Consider the following 18229-nt stretch of genomic DNA (forward strand, 5'->3'; position numbering starts at 1 on the left):
CCAGTCTGGATGGGGTCCTACCACAGTATAAATTCTTACTATTAGGATTGGGGCCCCATTGTGCTGGGTGCTGTACAAATACAGATGAGAGAGAAGATTGACAGCAACATTAGAGACGGAAGAGCCCTATTATTCTACAGATCTGTTCCAGTATAAGCAGCAGCGCATGCCCCTTGTACTCCCCTACCAAGGTGTTTCCATCGTGGAGCAAGCCCCTCCAGGAGTAAGAAGGAAGCTCATCTCCAAGGAACATTCCATTTCTCCTTGTTGACAATGCCAATAAGGTGGCCAACTGCATGTTAAGGCATGATGGCAGGTGTGTGTGTGCCAAGTTGCACTGCTGCTGCTTGTGCTGTACCCCAGTTCTGGGGAGAAGAAAGAGGATACTTCAGTCTCCGGTATGGTCTAGCTCCAAACAGAGACTTAACAGATATTAAGATAAACACATTTTAATCAAACAGTGAAAGAAAAACAAGCAATTAACAAATCCAGCTTGGTCTTGATCTGGGGTGGATTGGTCTCTTCTGCTCTGCTCTTGTTGGGGCTGCTGTTGCTCCTCATCCTGACCTGCCAGGGTCACTCCTGGCTTCTGGATTCAGCCAGCAGAAGCACAGGAGCAGTTGCCGGCTAGCTGCTAAGCAAACACAGACCTCTTCCTAGGTGACTGTTCAGGACCTACTCCCCCTCAACCCCATCCCAGGTCAGGGGCTGGCTGTTCTCAGCCCTAGGTCCCTCTCTAGGTAAGAGTGTCTGCAGCCTCAGTGGGGCTTTTTATACCCTGGCTGCTTGGTGGCACTGGCTCTCATTGCCCAGTGACACACACACACTGGGGAGCTTTTGTGGGGGGAGGAAACAAGTTGGTGGAGGCCACAAAAAGTGTTAGTTCTGTATATGGCAGTGAACCGCTATCGTTGGAGCCCTGCTGATGAATACAAATAGTTGTATCTATTGATTGTAGTTATCTACATCCCCCTGGGTAAATCCCTTTGCCTGCCTGTAATGTGGCATCAATTAAGCATCTCCAGCAAAAAGCCAAACAGCAGCACTGAGTTCCCTTTGAAACTGAACTGAACAAGGCTGCCTTAAGGAAGTTCAGACACTGGTTAAAGTAGGCCTATTATGAATGATTTGAATAAAAAGATTAGCTAGCTGCACTGGGAAAAAAAGATACTTACTGCCCTCCCATGTACAGTGCAGCAGGTTAAGGGCCCCTTCTATCCGTTTCCAGTGCTGAAGATGGAAGAAAGCATATGCTACTGCCTCACTGTCCCCTCGTTTCAGAATATGCTCTGGAGGTAGAATTAAGCTTTTCATTTCTAGTAAGTACTAGAAGTAGAAAATGGAAAAAGAAAGCATGCTTAGTTATGGGGCCATGCCCAAATCCTTGTTACTGCCAAAGGACTTCCCTGAATTTTTCAAAATTATCAGAGCATAGCATATGGAGGTCTTTCATGCATTAAGGAGGTACTGCAATGTAGGGCCCAGTCCTGAAATTCTTGCCAGATCTTATTTACACGGAAAAATTGGGAGCTTGGGCTGCTAAACTCAGCAGAATGTTACCCTCAGAATGTTAAAAAGTATATATGCTATCAAAATGGATCTGCATTTTACTTCACTGTGGAGATATAAAACACTTCTATGGCTGGAGTGTAGTTCCTGGATCATAACACACAAGGTAATTTATCTGGGGAAACGCACACACATATACACACATTTTATGCTGCATCAGGTCGTGCTCCATGAAGGCCAAAGGAAAGTGGACTGATTAAGCACAAGTGTTTCATGCACAGGTATCCCAGAAGTCATCCTTTAACTCTGTTAAGAGCTCCTTGTAAAGCAATGCTAATGATATGACACTGAAGTGCTTGCTGCAAGTCTAGGTTGATTCGCACCTTGAGACCTTTGCCTCTGAAAACTTTCAATCTAAAGGGTTTAATATCTGTTAGTTCCCAAGTGTCAGGTGCAAATTAGAAACTGATGCTAACTGCCAGGCTACCAGGTATATCCTTGATTGCAAAGTTTAGAACAGTATTTTCAGAAGCACCAAGCATGGCTCTAACTCTGATTCCACTGATTTCAATGGGAGCTCAGTTAAACCAATGCTGAGCACTTTTTTGAAAATCCCATCCTTAATTCACAGCTGGGTTGTGCTGGCACAATTATAGCTGCGGTTACAAGGTGATGGGAGAAGGCAGAAGTGATGGTGTGCCCATACACAGGCAGAACACACTGACTTGTTTCCAGGCAGTGAACTCCTAATTTTAGATGCTCAGAACAGGAGGCGGCAAACATAAAACTTAGCATATGCACTATGAAAATTGCAGAATTTCTAAACAAACATTTTACATTTTTCTAAAACCTTACAGGATGTTCAGTTTATTTTTATTTTTTAAAATGCAGCACAGGACGATAAGCCAATTTGTTTTAATTCTCAACTTCATTTTTAAGAAATGTTAAATAGTTTTACAAGTTTAAAATGATTCTACCAATTTTCTAGTATATGCTTATGAATTGTCCGTTCGTAGTATACAGTGTCCCACTCAATAATGGCCAAAGTTAATCCTCATCTTTGATCAGTGTAGCTGGTAATTCCTTTAACTCCCTCCCAAAGAATAAGAATGCAGTCAACTCACCGATTTATTTCAGCAGATGCCACAAACTATGAGATTATTTACTAATCCAGTTTGGGGACTTAACTTTTCCCATTCAGATTCTTGAAGGAATGTGGCAGAGGTTGTGCTCTGGCCAAATAAAGCACATTTACTGCCTGGCTGGGTTCTTCTCTCAGTGCCTTGGGCCTGCACTCTGGAGGGTAATATTCTTGCTAATCCTTTTTAATCCCTTCTATTTTATTTTTTTTTTAACACGGTAAAGGATCACTCGCACAGGGCTGCTGTGGGAAAATGGTCTCAAATATCTGACCTTTGACAGGACTCCTCATGCTCTCTGCAGTGACTAGCTGGCAGTTGAATTAAGTGCTTAAACAGTAAGGGAAGGAAAATGTAGCAGCAATGGTGAAGCCTTGATGTAATTATTAGTGCCTCAACATGTTTGTCAGCTCTAGAGGGCAGGGATCATGTATTTTGCCTTGTGTGTGTTATGCCATTCACATTTACGGTGCTGTCCAAATAAAAACTGCAGTTGCAAATTTTCAAACTTAACTTCTTATAGTCCCTATTTAACCATTTAGTTTTAGGTAATAAAAAGCAAACCAGGTACTAATGCTGAAAATGTCTATTTCCAAAAGCTACTAGTTTACCCAATTCAAAGCAAACTTATGTTTGCAATATTGAGACACCCTTTCCTAATCATCTCCTGGTTACATCTCAGTGCCTGTATTTCATTCCTATTATAATATACGACAGGGATCTGGATTTATAGCTCTGACTCAGTGCCTCACCTCTAAAAGGGGAAACAAAATAATATGTTAAGATGACCCCCCACCCTTTCAGAATAAGATCCATCTCAAAGAAGTATCACTGCAATGAAAGGAAAAGAAAACGCCTGTTGTTCACTTCCCTTCTCCTTTCTTAGAGTTAATCTTGAATGCTGTGTAATACAGCATGATGTTATTCCCCCAAACCAACCACTTTCATTAAATGCAAAGAAAGATGAACTTCTACCTTATGTATGTACATTTTTGGTCAGGAGATAGGACAATGGACTGGGACTCAGAAGACCTGGTTCTATTCCCAGCTTTGGCACTGGACTTCTGTGTGACCTTGGGCAAGGCACTTCACCCCTCTGTGCCCATTTCCCCTCCCGCCTTTTGTCTGTTTAGACTGTAAACTCTTCAGGGCACAAACAATGGGCTCCCAATCTCAACTGGGGCTCTTAGGTGCTACTGTAATACAAATAATAAAAGTCTGAATTGGCATATAATCAGAGGAGAAGATACGGTTAATGAAACATGATACTAATTTATTTGATTGTCTACAAAACTAGTGAATGCATCTCACATAAAGACTGATTAAGTAGTTTAATATAACTCTTGCGAAGAATATAAGGGTTCTGAAGGAACTGAAGGATACATAAAATAAAAGCATTTTTATGTAATGACAATGTGTTATAATCTTCTTCCCCTAAAGGCACAGTCTGAAGAAAAATCTGTCTGAGACTGCCTGAAATGAACTTGCTACACTCTTGATCAATCATGCGAACAAGCAGCAATTTCTCTCAGCAATTAGCTTTCTCCATGCACATTCTATTAAACTGGACAGGCAGACAGAACACTGTGGATAGATAAATTCAGACCTTCATGGCTAGATTCATTTGGACTCCATGATTAGTTGAGGGGAATTAGTGCTAAGCCATCTTTCCACTTTCAAGACTACAACTTGCCTGTATCAACAGTGCTAGTGAAGGGGTTGCTGAGAGTTCAGTAAGGTTAGCCGGAAAACAAGAATTCTGTTTCACAAAAAATTCTGAGGTTTCAACATTTTCACTGTGCATTGGAACAAAAATCTAGATCATTTGAAATTTTTCGTGAAAAAAATATATAGGAGAGAAAGAAAGAGACACACCCTGGAATAGCCAGTATCCCAGTGGTGAGAGCACTTGCCTGGTATGTGGGGGAGATGGGTTCAAGCCCCTACTCTGCCTGGTTTGTAGCAGGGTCTCCTATATCCCAGGTGAGTGCCCTAACCATCAGGCTGTGGGAAGTTCTGGCAGGGGATGTCTCTTGCTCCCTCTTCCCAAAAATTTTGTCAAAACTGATATTTCCATAAAAAGTTTCCTTTTCAACAAATTGACATTTTCCCTAGGTAAAAAAGTCCTGCGCTGCTCTAGATTTTAGTTACATGTCCTACTTGGGGAGTGTAATATCTGGCCAGTTCAGGTATTAGCAGACATGAACTGCAGCACAAGAGTGTACTGGGTGGGTGGGTGTGTGTACGTACACACATACTGTTTTGAATTAGAGATTTCAGATCTCATACAATTATCAGGGTTTTAAAGGCTCTCTTGCCAATAATCTAGAAAAATAAAATAAGTAGTTACTCCTTGGAGAGGCCTGTCCAGCTTCAGGGATTTTGAAGACTACACATTTTAATTAGCCATTACCCTTGCCTGACAGTGTCTTCAGCAGCACACAAGCAGACTGTCCTGAGGAGGACAGGAAATTTTAGCACAGATTGTAAGCTTTTTGGGACAGGACCCGTGACTGTGGTTTGTATAGCACCTCACACAGAGATCTGGTCTGGGCCTCCAAGTACTGCTGTAATATAAATATTAAATGGCCTAATACCAATAATGGGTTGGAATTACCACAGTTCTCAAGAAAATTTCCCTGATAAGGGGAACATGCACACATAGGCCTTGTCTTAGCAGGAAAGAGTGCGCAGTGAGGTTAGACAGGCAAGGAACGGGACACGTGCTGTAAGCCAGTTTTAACAGTTCATGGGGATGCAGTTATCACAGCATATTGTGACAATCCTGGTGAAACAGTGAGGACATCTGCTGCAGGTATGGTTACATTTAGCCCATTTGTTCAGTTTTATATTTCATTCGGATCTGCTAAAGGCTGCAGCTGAATGAAAAGTGTGTTCTGAAACCCTTGTTTCTCAGCTTCAGACATTCTCACAGTAACGAAGCTAATGCTGCCACAGTCTGCAAGTGATAACCAAATAAGTGATTTCTCATCTAGGCATAAATATTTTAAATATGCTGCTGATTTTAAAAAGAACTTCCTATGTAACCACAAGGATGTAGCAGCTTACATGTGTTTATGTATAGCGGTTAAGCACAGAATTATTCAAACTATTATCTATTCAGATGAATCAAAGCCCTGTATAGGCAATCAGTGCTAATGAAATATTTAAAAGCAAATTTGCAGCTAAGGGAGATTAATCCACCACATTAAGTTTCCCTCTTTAACAAAATGCATGCTACAGATAGCCAGGCCCTTTAAAACCACAGAGGGAAATGGCAAAGAAATCCCTGATAAAACAATTCTATCCGTAGCCATTTTGCTGCTATGTTCTTTAAAGATAACGCTAACTCTTGCCAATGTTATCAAGTACAGTTAAAAAGACAGCTTTACTACATAGAAAAGTTGCTAGTCACAGGAGATGTTTACGAAAATAAGCCTGGAAAGTCCTCTGGTAAGTAGACGGTTGCCAAAAGGTTCAGAAGAGTAATCTTCTGCCTTTGCCCCAAGTTTGCAGGTTGAACGAGTGGTGTGTAAGGTAGTGAAGTAGCTTGCCCGAGATAGCCCAGCAAATTACTATCTTCAGTCACATGAGACCTCAGTACCATCCTGACTTCTGGTCCTGTAATCACTAGATCACAGAGCCGTTACTAGCCAGGACAGCATGAAAATGCAGCTAATTCACCATTTTCTCCCAGAAGTTGTGTCATGGCTTCTGGGCCCTTAAGCTTTGTGGCAGCAGCAGGATTTCTTCTAGTATGCAATTACTGCTCCAACAGGAGTAGGCACTCTGTGCTAAACTAGATATATTGTGCGGTTTGCCTTGGAGGGGAATTTGGGAATATTGTTCCATGTACTTGTTTAATCACAAGTGGGAGAAATTTCTCAGAGAGATTGGTACAGAAATTAACTAGGGACTAAAATAATGACTCACCCATCCTTTTGGGAATCATCTGTTCCCTATTGTTAATTATTTGATCTTTTAAATGTCCAGTCTTTAGCTGCACTTTCAAACTTCAAAATTTCAGTTGTTTAGAAAAAATGTTTACTTATAGTTAAAACACAGGAAATTTCATCTAATAGGTTCATTGTTTGAAATTGTCAGAGAAGCTACTATTAGGAGCATGCAATTTTGCTACTTATGCCCACATAAATTTCTAATTAAAGAACAGTTTGCTGCAACATATAATAATTACAGTCCCAACTCAACTTGGGTTAAATGGGGGTATTCCATCAAAGATGCAGTTATCATAAAATCATCAAACTGAACAGCTTCCATCTATATCTGCTTCTGGTCACCCTTAACCTCAGTGGTTGTAATTTCCCCAACAAGAAGTTGAATACTGGCAAAGGTCCTACCCATTAGACAAGTATCAGTATTGTGCCCATTTTACAGATGGGGAAACTGACAGAAGTTAGGTGCCGTGTTTGAGAAGTGTGATAGTGGCAGATTATGCACAGGCACAACAATCAGGACATGTGGTTTCTAATCCTAGTTCTAACACAAAACTTTAGGAAAGTCATTTACAATCTTTGTGCCTGTTTCCCCATCTGTGAAGTGGGACAATTATATTGTTACCTACTCTACTGATGTGCTAAGAGACTTAATTAAATGTTTGGAAAGTGCTAAATACTAAGTTAGCAGCAGAAGCTGGACTGAAAATCAGGAAGTCTAGCATTTTTCAAATGTGGCCACAGCCTCCTGGGCTGTGATTTGGGGGGTGGGGAGGAGAGTAATGCCCCTTTCCCCTCCCTGTTGCTCCTGGATGCACTGCCTTTGGTGTTGGTTGCTGGAGCCATCAGTACGGATTGGGCACTACCTCCCTCTGGAGTTACCTGGGGCACAACGCTGGAGGAGCAGGCAGCCAGTGAGTTCCCCACCTTCTCAGGGGTGGCGAGGCTCAGGCTTTGGGCTTCAGCCCTGGGGTGGTGGGGCAGCAGGCTCTGGCCACAGGGCTTCAGGTTCCAGCCCCAGGTTCTGGGTGCGCAGCAGCAGGCCCCAGGCTCCATCCACATGGCTTTGAGCTCTGTCCCTGGGCTCCATCCTCTCGCCACGGGGCTTCGGGCTCTAAACACATGGCTTCAGGCTCCAGCCCCCCACTGCCTCCCCCAGCCCCACTGGCCCCCACTGCTTCCCCCGACCCTCCATCCAGGGCTTAATTTGCCCCCAGGCTTGCCAGGGCTGATCAAGTCTCCTGTGAAAAGTGATCCTTGTATGTTTGTTAATATCACTTTTTACAACTGACTTACTAGCTAGCAATAAATAAATTACAATGATTTGGACGTTTATATGTGCATATTTATTTGGTCTTCCTAACACTAATTAAGTATTTTAGGAAAAAGTGTGAGAGCGACCACCAGCAAGAGTTGGTGGCCGCACTCTGAGGCCATCAAAAAATTTGTCCTGAGAACTCAAGCATTCCAGCCCTATGCTAATTCCTTTAGACCATAGGTTCTCAGGATGATAGCAGCAGCAGAAGAGTGACAATTACTTTTAAATACACTTTGTATGTTTAAATCAGCTCAGTTGTATGGGCACGTCACCATGCAGTCAAACAGCTGCTGCCACATGACTACTGAATCCATGTTTAGAAATGCCAATTTAAGTTTTCCACTGAACATGTGCTATAGTGTATTTTCAAATGTTCTTACCCTCTATTTTACAACCATTTTATGAACTGCCCAAAGCACAACCTCCTTCTTATAGACTATGTGCGAGATGGAGTATAAAGGCTGGAAAAGTCACAAGTGTGCAAGAACAAGAAGATACAAAGGAAGCTGATTTGCAACCTTAACTATAGCAATCATTAGTGGTGGATGCTATTATTTCTATCCATGCCACGATTCACCCAGGATTTCCAAATACACCTCAACCTCGATATAACGCTGTCCTCAGGAGCCAAAAAATCTTACCGCGTTATAGGTGAAACCGTGTTATATCAAACTTGCTTTGATCCACCAGAGTGTGCAGCGCCGCTGCCCCGGAGCACTGCTTTACTGCGTTCTGTCCGAATTCATGTTATATCAGGTCGCGTTATATTGAGGCAGAGGTGTAGTTTCAGGTTCTACATGAGCTATCCTCAGCCTATTTCAACCACAGAGAAGTAGTCACATGATTCACAGGGGTAGCAAGACTCCAGGACCACTGCAAATGGTGACTATATTTCAGATAGTAAGCTAAACTGATCCCATCAGGAGAAAAAAAGTCAGTTCTTACCTTTGGGACATGAGGGTTAAATTCCACAGCTCTGTGAATTGCTTCCACAGCATTAATTTCTGCTGTGCTGAGCCCTCTTCTGGAGGCTGTTTCTGGAGAGAACCTGCATAGAAAACCTGAACTGAATTTACTAAAGAAAATCCAAATAAGAATGATACTTTAAGATCGAAGCTCATCATAAACTGTGGGAAAGACTGATTCTTGAGAATGAGAAAACGCCTTTTGGCTCAGCCCTGCTTTGCTCTTTATGCAGCTAACCACCACAGGTAACTAACTCAGGTATCTTGACTACCATCCTTATTCATGTACCAAAGGCATCTTAAGCTTTTGGAAACCAAGTAGCACTATGGAAGGATTTTCTCTGGAGCATAGCAAACACAAGAAGCTGAAGTGACTACTAAGATACTAGAAACTTTTCCATCTGGAGTTTTCAGATGGAAACTGGACTTAAAGCTGAGCATTCAATTAGTGTTATAGGATTTTATGATGATGTACACTAAGAGGCAAAGCTAAAATTAGCAGAGGATGCAGTCAGCAACCAACCAGAGAAGGGGAAGCACCAGACAATCTCCATGTAGGGTCAAGCATCCATCTTCCCCACACACCCTTCACCATCTCAGGAAGAGTGAACCATCTAAAATCCAGAAGAGCTAAGATATCAGATATTTGGATGGACTAGTTGTGGATGTAATTCAGGGGTAGGCAACCTATGGCACGCGTGCCGAAGGCAGAAAGCAAGATGATTTTCAGTAGCACTCACACTGCCCAGGTCCTGGCCACCGGTCCGGGGGCTCTGCATTTTAATTTAGTTTTAAATGAAGCCTCTTAAACATTTTAAAACCTTATTTACTTTACATGCAACAATAGTTTAGTTATATATTATATACTTATAGAAAGAAACCTTCTAAAAACATTCAAATGTACTACTGGCACGCAAAACCTTAAATTAGAGTGAATAAATGAAGACTCGGCACACCACTTCTGAAAGGTTGCCAACCCCTGTAATTTATACTTTAAAGAAATCAGGAAAATAATAGTAGTAGAGAGAAGCTGAACGTTTGCTCATGAATAAAGAATGAATCTGTCTTCAGAGATGTGAATGCTACATATGGGATTTAGGGTTTTTGTTTGTTTTTAATAATTGATCTATCTTTTCACACCAGAATCCAAGATTAGCTTAATATACTGATTTTAACAGTTTCTGTGTTCACTTACCTGTCTGAAACAGCTCTGGCCTTCAACAGTGCTGCTGTGTAACATATTGCTGCTGATTTTGGAAGACTGATATCTACGGTACAATAAATAGTTAACTTTATGATTCTAAAGTAAGACAAACATTTTAAATCTGTCTCCTCTGAGCTGAATGATTTGCATTTGGGATGGCCCATACAGTAAATTCAACATCTGGAACATTTCAGTTATGACTAGAAACTTTCAATTCCTTAACTGCCTTGCACCAGTCCCCAAAATCCTCTTTCAGAAAAATCCCCTGGTTTTACAGTCCCATTTGCAGGGTCAGGAATTGTTCCCCACCACTCATTTCTGAGCACAGTTATCAAATATGATGCTGTAAAACTGAATTCATACAGAGGTACATTAGCGAGTTAAACACTTTTAGAAAGCACCTTCAGCTGTGTTAAACACCACTCTCAGTATTAAAATAAATAATTTTTAACCTTCAACTTACTTTTTGCATTTCTTAACTTTAAAATATACTAGTCAGTTTCTAGTAAATTTCATTTTCAAGTTCTCACACATTAGCACCTTTCAACACTGAATTACACACACTACAGGGGAATTTAACTAAAATATCTTACCATTTAATTATTTTTAGTTCTATGGAAAAAGAACTATTTTGGTTTTAGTTTCTGTAAAACCTAAATTTATACAAAGCGTAAATTTGGTTCCAAATTTGACCTGACTGCCTCTAGGAGAGTTAAAATTCTACAGTAGAAGGTTATTTTAAAAATAGATAAAAGATTCTGTTTCTAAATAAATTCCTGAATACTAGTCTATGTGTACCAGTTGAACGCCTCCTGTTTTTTAAAACCTCTCTCAGGCTTGTCCACCATGTAACAAGCCAGCCAAGCATCTGGCAAGTACCATATGGGAAGGATTTCTTGCAAGTTTCTCTGAGCCTACAGCCCTCTGAAGCTCATCCTAACTGTTCCAGATGTTTAGAAGGAATCAGTGCCCCCTAAATTAAATAAGTGTCAAACTTTCTGAAGTCAATATGAAAAAAATCCATGACCATGTAAATGTTTTTTTCCGTGTTAATGACAAATACCCACACAGCACAGCATGGGTTGAGTAATATCAGCACACTGGCCACACATTTGGCAAGAATCTCATGCCACTTATTCCCTGAAGCAATAGTGAATAGAGGCATTACAGAACACACTGACTCCTGGGTGCGAGGAAGATTGCCAGAAACATTGCTTCTATAGGCCTCCTCTCTGAAGTTGATTTAAGGGACAGTTCTGACAGTGACTTGGGTGTAACATTCTGATCCCCAACCAGAAGAAAAACTGCTTTGGGGAACACATGTGTTATAACTCTAGGGACACAAACAAAATAGCTAGGCTCTTCCACAGAAGAATATCTAAGCATATGGCACACTGGAAGCAGGTCAGCCTGGAGAACTAGTAATTCTGCAACATAAGGGATCAAATGCTTGAGTCCTGATCTCTCTGGCAAACAGGATCCAAGAGTGGTATGAAAGACGCCGGCCAGGCAGTAGGGAAGACTGCCGCTTTTCTGCTCACTCGCATTGACTACTCTGGTGAGGGGGGCAGCGTATTGACTGTGAAGGGCTGAAAAAATCCGTTAGCAATGAAGGAACTAGGAGAGGTACAAAAAGAGTGCTCCTAGAGCTCGTTTTGCCCCCACTACACAGAGCAGTTATATTTGGTCACAGATTAAAGCTGAGGTTTGAAGAATGTCTGTCACATGCTCTGTGTTAACATATAGAATGGCAAACATGAATGTTATTATGCTTCATGACAAATGTCACTCACCATCATACTTTGCTAAAACTGCCTGGACATCAGCATACGCCTGTAATTCCAGCAGCGCCTCCAGAAGGTTTTCGTGAATATTCAACATACTAAGAAGTGGAAACTCTTTCATTAACTGCACATCAGAAAAGAGAAATAACTCCATTTTACTCACACTTACCATAAGCGGCATTTGAAAACACAAAAAACCCTTTGCCTTTATTTATTAAAATGGTAGTTTGGGCACAATAACCCAAAATATAAGACCAACAATCATCTAATTTAGCCAAATAAGATTTGTCTGGTATTTATGCTTCAAATTATGCAAGGTCACAAAAGCCCAAAGAAATCAGGCCCTCAACCAGTTTTTCTGTGGAAATCCAGGGGAAAAAAAGTTGATAAATAACCCATCTTAGGCCTTGTAATTCTTCCTGCCAATGCAATAGACACACTTACTTATATTCAATCTGTTAATCAAAGCAAGTATCCATAAACTGCTCCAAAATACAATATCAGAATTGTATTCATTTTCCAGTGTTGTTTAGGTCACTGTTTTACATCCTTAATGAATTATTAGCTCTGAGCTGCTAAACTAAACCAGATGATAAATCTAATAGCATTGTTCAATAAATTCAGCAAGGCATTCGGATAAAATAGAGTACATAAATATTCAATATAATGGTTTCAAGAACTTAATATAATGGCTGATGTTCCTTTTCGTCCTTTACTTCTTCCCACCTCTCTCTGCCCCCCACCACCAAAGAGACCACCACAATTTTCTCTACATTCATCTGCTCAGTACACTTGTTTCCCAGGTGTTCACACAATGTGCTCCTATGACTTGGCTAGCTGCACAAAGTGGTTGGTTTGATCTATAATACATGCCTGTGTAAAAATAATGTTGCATCCACCGTGGACAAGTGAAAGAAATAAAGTGCCATAGTATGAAGCACAGAGTATAGCTACTTTAACAAGTTAATCATCAAGCCAAACATAAGGGGAAATGGAAGGTAAAACTAAACACATTAGCCATATTATGTACATATATACTTGACAGATATCAAAAACTAAAATTTTGTTGAAAACATTCGTATCTCACTATGAAACTCATTCACAACCTAATTGTTCCATCGCCTCCACGGTGGTTTTAAGCTAATAACTCTATTGTCCAAATTATACAAGTTGTTTACATTTTATTTAAAATGACTTACATCTCTCATCATTTTTACTGCTTCTTTTATTCTTCCAAGTTTTCTTGCACACATGGCTAGTCTCCTTTTCACATAAACCAATACATTGGTATCTCTTCCTGAGTAAAAAAATAAAACAATTAATTTCCATATGTTTAGTTGTAGAAAGGGAGTAATAAAAAAGGGTTGCAGGATGTGTTGTGGACATCTCTCTAACAGAGTGCCTAAAATAGCATGAGATGACATTATTCCCCAAGAAAGAATGCACAACACCCTTTCCCTAACCAGCAGAGAGAAGTAAGAGTATGGAATAATCACCTATACCTTCCCAAACAAAATTCTGGCAGTGGTCCACCAAGAAAAAGACCAAACCCACCAATTCATTTCAACTAGGTTCCCAGTCAGTGGCGGCTCTAGACATTTCGCCGCCCCAAGCAGGGCGTCATGCCGCGGGAGGCGCTCTGCCGGTCGCCGGTCCCGCGGCTCCGGTGGACCTCCCGCAGGCATGCCTGCGGAGGTTCCGCTGGTCCCACAGCTCCACCGAAGCCATGCGGGACCAGCGGACCCTCTGCAGGCACGCCTGCGAGAGGTCCACTGGAGCCGCCTGCCACCCTCCCGGCGACCGTCAGAGCGCCCCCCCGCGGCATGCCGCTCCAAGCACGCGCTTGGCGTGCTGGAGTCTGGAGCCGCCCCTGTTCCCAGTCATCATATGGCAAGAACTTTTGAGTTGCTTTCCATCTGTTGGGTGGGATAAAACCAGTGACCAATGGTGAACTGCACCATTAACACTTACTAATCCTTCTATTATTCCCCACCACCACAGCAGGGTATCATATCAAGACATTAAGATACACTGCCACGTGTATGCACAGGCTCACCAAGGCAGAGTGACATATGCTACTGTGATGACTACAAGCTCTATCTGCTTTTTTATAGATTTACTCATATGCAGACCATATAAAATTCATACAGCATATTATGCTAAAGTGGAATTACAGAATAAGTACTAACAGTGATGCTCCTTATCAGTGTTTGGTGTTTCAACGGCTACCCTAAAAACAATCACATTTCTTTCATTTTGCTTTTGTGCTCAAGCAGAAAAATCTGTAACTATTCAGTGCAAAGGTGCTTACTAAGCTGTGCTTCATGTTGAGAGTTTTGGGGATGGCAGTGCTGAGATTTTCTGTAAACTGTTTCGCCTGCTTTTAGTGCCTGCTTAAAATACTTCTCAGCATCTATAATAGTTGTTGCTTCTTCCTCAGCTAGGAGAACATATGCAGTGGCACAACTGTAATGGAAACAAAAAAAAGAAAGCCACAAACTACTCAGATGGAAGTCAGTTGTAAGGATTTTTTGCACAAGAAAGTAATGGCATCAAAAGTATCTATGGGTTTTGTCTTGTATGTAGTACTTGAAAGTTTATGAAAACCCATTACTAATGAATAAAAATTAAGCATGCAAGAATCCTTATCAAATACCCTGTGAAATATATGGTACCTAGGAGAATTCACTGGACTACAGTCAAGCGACAAGTGCTAGGACAACAGAAGCCTTTACAGCAGGGGTAGGCAACCTATGGCACAGGTGCCGAAGGCAGCACGCGAGCTGAATTTCAGTGGCACTCAGACTGCCTGGGTCCTGGCCAATGGTCCGGGGAGGGGGGAGGGGGGTGCTCTGCATTTTAATTTAATTTTAAATGAAGCTTCTTAAACATTTTGAAACCTTATTAACTTTACATACAACAATAGTTTAGTTATATATTATAGACTTCTAGAAAGAGACCTTCTAAAAATGTTAAAATGTATTAATGGCACGCGAAACCTTAAATTAGAGTGAATAAATGAAGACTCGGCACAGCACTTTTGAAAGGTTGCCAACCCCTGCTTTACAGTTTTAAGAACTTAAGGCAAATGTTCCAAATGGAAAATTAAGTTGGTTGCAGCAAGGAAAATTATTTGCTCAAAAACAATGAAAAGGTAGTGTGACAATGATGAAAATGGTCCCTTGTGGCCATGAAATCAACAACACTGCATACAGTATTATTGGGGGTCAGTAATGACATTGCAATAACAAGACTCCATAAGGAGATTTACTTTGTTTCACCTAAAAATAAGCTTTTTCTCCTTGTGTATGTTATTTCTACTGACCCACAGACAGAAATGGCACAAATCAAAATAACGTTCTCTTTTTAAAATTAAAAGATAGGCAGGCCAAAAGCTATCTTTTAATTAAACCAGAGCTAAGTGATGCAATGTACTCTGATAGCCACATGTTTATTTCTAATTGATGCATACAGGAAAACCCTCACACTATTTGAAGCCATTCTTTCTTGCTAATTCTAAATTCAAACAAAAAGTGACACTGTGTCCTGGGTAAAGCACTTTGTTTTTTTCTGCCAGAACTTACATTTATGTTTATGTTAATTTCAAACTTACTCATTATTTAATTCTAAAGCTTGATATGCTGCTTTGATTCGGGCTTGAGGGTTTCTCTCTCTCCATGCCTTCTGCATAACTGTGGGGAAAATGTTTTAAAACAGATCATGAATAGAAATGCTTACGTATGAAATATATAGTTAACCATCCACAAAAACTAGAGCTTTTTAAGAAGTAACACTTAGGTAATTTATACATCAGCTCCACTTGACCAACAATCATTTGTACTCTGAGCTTGACTCTATTCTTCCCTCAGATGCACGCAGCAAAAGGAGATTTAAACCCTGAGGAAAGTTTCTTCCACCACCAACTGATGACACTTGTGATACATCTGATTAGATTACAAATTCCACTTAAAATGGGAATATCTGCAAGGAGATCATTCATTGTTCATTTAAAACCTCATTTGATATGCAAATCACATAGTTCCTGTGCACATACAGACTGGTGTACAGTTACTCAATTGGTGCACGCTGTTTTTTGCGTACATTGACAGCGGCCCTGGATTAGACCTGCATGAAATCCTAATTTTTGTTTATTGACAATACTTTTATTTTAAGGAAAGACGTGATAAAAAAATTATTGTTGTTCTAGTGCAGTTTTGTTGTGTTAAATCCTTAAGTGCCTTCTCAAAGCTGTTATTTAACAGATTATAAATGGTTAAGCAATTCCTTTTAAAGTTTGGGTTAGACAGCAAGAGCAAATTCGAGTGGCATAACGTTACAGCCAATTCAAAATATACTGTTACTGTTTATCATCTTTTTGAAAGGTGCTACGAAGCAGCTAAAAATACACATAGATCAGAACATGCTCTTTATCTAAACTATGTTTGAATCTAGGAGGTTTGTCTGAATTATAATTTTCTGCAAAAGAATTACAGCAAGAGGAGGAGTGGGAAGAGAACCAATTCAACACAGCACATCTCTGGACAATATCAGCCCCCATTATGAAAAAATGGAATCCAAATTTAAGAGCCCACTTTAACCAAAAGAAGGGCAATGTTCTTACCACTACCATTTCCTAGGCAGAATTAGAGTCTTCACACCCAACAACATTTCTGAAAAGACTCCAAAACTGTTGGTTCATGGAACTGAATATCTGGCCTCGCTCAAGTTTGATAAGAAAAACTGGAGAATCTATACATGTTTCTTTTGGAACAAAAACTGCAACTGTCCAGTAAGAATAATGTGGAAAATATTTGAGTTTTCCTTTGGAAACAAAATATTAGTCTTGGCTTAAAAGACGAGACAATATACTCCATTTGTGCAACAAAAATACATTCCTCATATCAAACATGTCACCAGCTAGCTGACAGCTAACACTTCCTGAACTTGACAAATTGATAAGAGTTAGCACCTCATCTGACAATAGCCAGGTAGGGCATACTAACTGTACAAAAATGTTGTAACATTACAACACACTTAAAGAGACATGCCTGTTCATTAGTTATGGCCCCAACTGTGAACTTCTTTAGAGAACACAGTCCAGGTTTTAAAAATATATAATTAGAAAAAACAACAACCTTGTAACAGCTAGTTTATGCATCATCCTAAAATATTTGTTTTTCTATATGCACCGCGAACCTCACAGCGAGCAGAGACAGCACAACATCTCTCTTTTCACCAAACTGTGCAGCACTGTTTACCTCCATGAAGATGTAAATGTTATCAAAGGGAAAGTCCTGTGGGCTAGTTTAATAAGAAACTGATTGAAGACAAACAAGGAAAGATGTTGTTTTCTAACTTCTGAAATGTATTACAAACAATGGAGTAAACAACAAGAGTCTCTCACCATATCCCTTAGCAAATGTAATTCTGTAATCTGTACTAAAATACCAACAAAGTTGCAATCACAGATCTATTATATGGCAAGAGGTTTAGTCTTGTATTCTGGATGTCAAACCATCTTGAGCTGAAAACTCCTCAGATCTCAAGCTAAGCAGGGTTGGACACAGCCTGTTCAATGGGAGAACTCCAAGGAATATCTAGGTCAGAGGTTCTCAAACAGTGGTCTGTGAGCTCCATTCAGGTGGCCCACAGATACTTCCTGCTAAGGTGCACAACTGGGCAGAATGAAGAAGAGAGAAGGAAGGGCCACCCACCTAATTAGCGGAGCCATGCCTGCAAGGACCCTGGCGAAGACGCAAATGTAAGGTGAGGTGGTGGCCTTGGAGGGAATAGGAGGTAGGTGGGAGGGGGAGTGAGAAGAGGAGGTGGGGGGGAATTTGGGGTGTGCAGGGCTGTGGCGGCCAGAGAAAGAGGTGACTTTCCCCAGCTCCAGGGCTGTGGCTGCCGGGGAGAGAGAGCCCTCCTTCCCAGCCTCAGCTCTGTGGCTGCTGTGGCGGGGGAGAGACCTCCCTACTTCCCAGCCCCAGCTCAGGGGCTGCCGTGGCAGGGGAGAGAGGACACATCCATTACATTAGAAAGGTAAGGTTACTGATATTAAAATATGAGTTGCGTGCTTTTATTTGTAGAACAAAATAAAATGTTAATTATTATGAAGGTTTTTTTAATATAGTGCTTTTATCCAAAGTGCTTTACAGTAGTTAGCTAATGGTACAAACAACATTTGGAAAGATCATTAAGTGGTCCACCAAGACCCTCAGCAATTTTCAAGTAGTCTGTGAAAAAAAGTTTGAGAACCACTGATCTAAGTGATGCAGGAAGCAGGGCTGGTGCTCTTCTTTCTGAGTCAGTATTGAACTAATGACCAACCGCAGTTCTGAGGGCAGAATACTGCTGAGG

General features: G+C 40.9%; 1 protein-coding gene across 9 annotated transcripts in view; it reads right to left on the bottom strand.

The window, feature by feature from the left end:
* Positions 1-18229, bottom strand: part of ST7L (suppression of tumorigenicity 7 like) — a 61605-nt gene that overhangs the window by 33673 nt on the left and 9703 nt on the right. For 7 of the 9 annotated variants that reach the window (XM_039535598.1, XM_039535600.1, XM_039535596.1 and 4 more), the window contains 7 exons: positions 15486-15564; positions 14184-14338; positions 13072-13169; positions 11882-11996; positions 10080-10152; positions 8865-8967; positions 1176-1326 (listed from right to left, as the gene is read on the bottom strand). In XM_039535598.1, coding sequence (XP_039391532.1) covers positions 1176-1326; positions 8865-8967; positions 10080-10152; positions 11882-11996; positions 13072-13169; positions 14184-14338; positions 15486-15564 — 774 coding nt within the window. The remainder of the gene's footprint in view (positions 1-1175; positions 1327-8864; positions 8968-10079; positions 10153-11881; positions 11997-13071; positions 13170-14183; positions 14339-15485; positions 15565-18229) is intronic. The other 2 variants (XR_005597751.1, XR_005597750.1) reach the window with 1 other exon arrangement.

This window comes from Mauremys reevesii, linkage group 4 (genome assembly GCF_016161935.1).
Source record: "Mauremys reevesii isolate NIE-2019 linkage group 4, ASM1616193v1, whole genome shotgun sequence".
Taxonomy (NCBI): domain Eukaryota; kingdom Metazoa; phylum Chordata; order Testudines; family Geoemydidae; genus Mauremys; species Mauremys reevesii.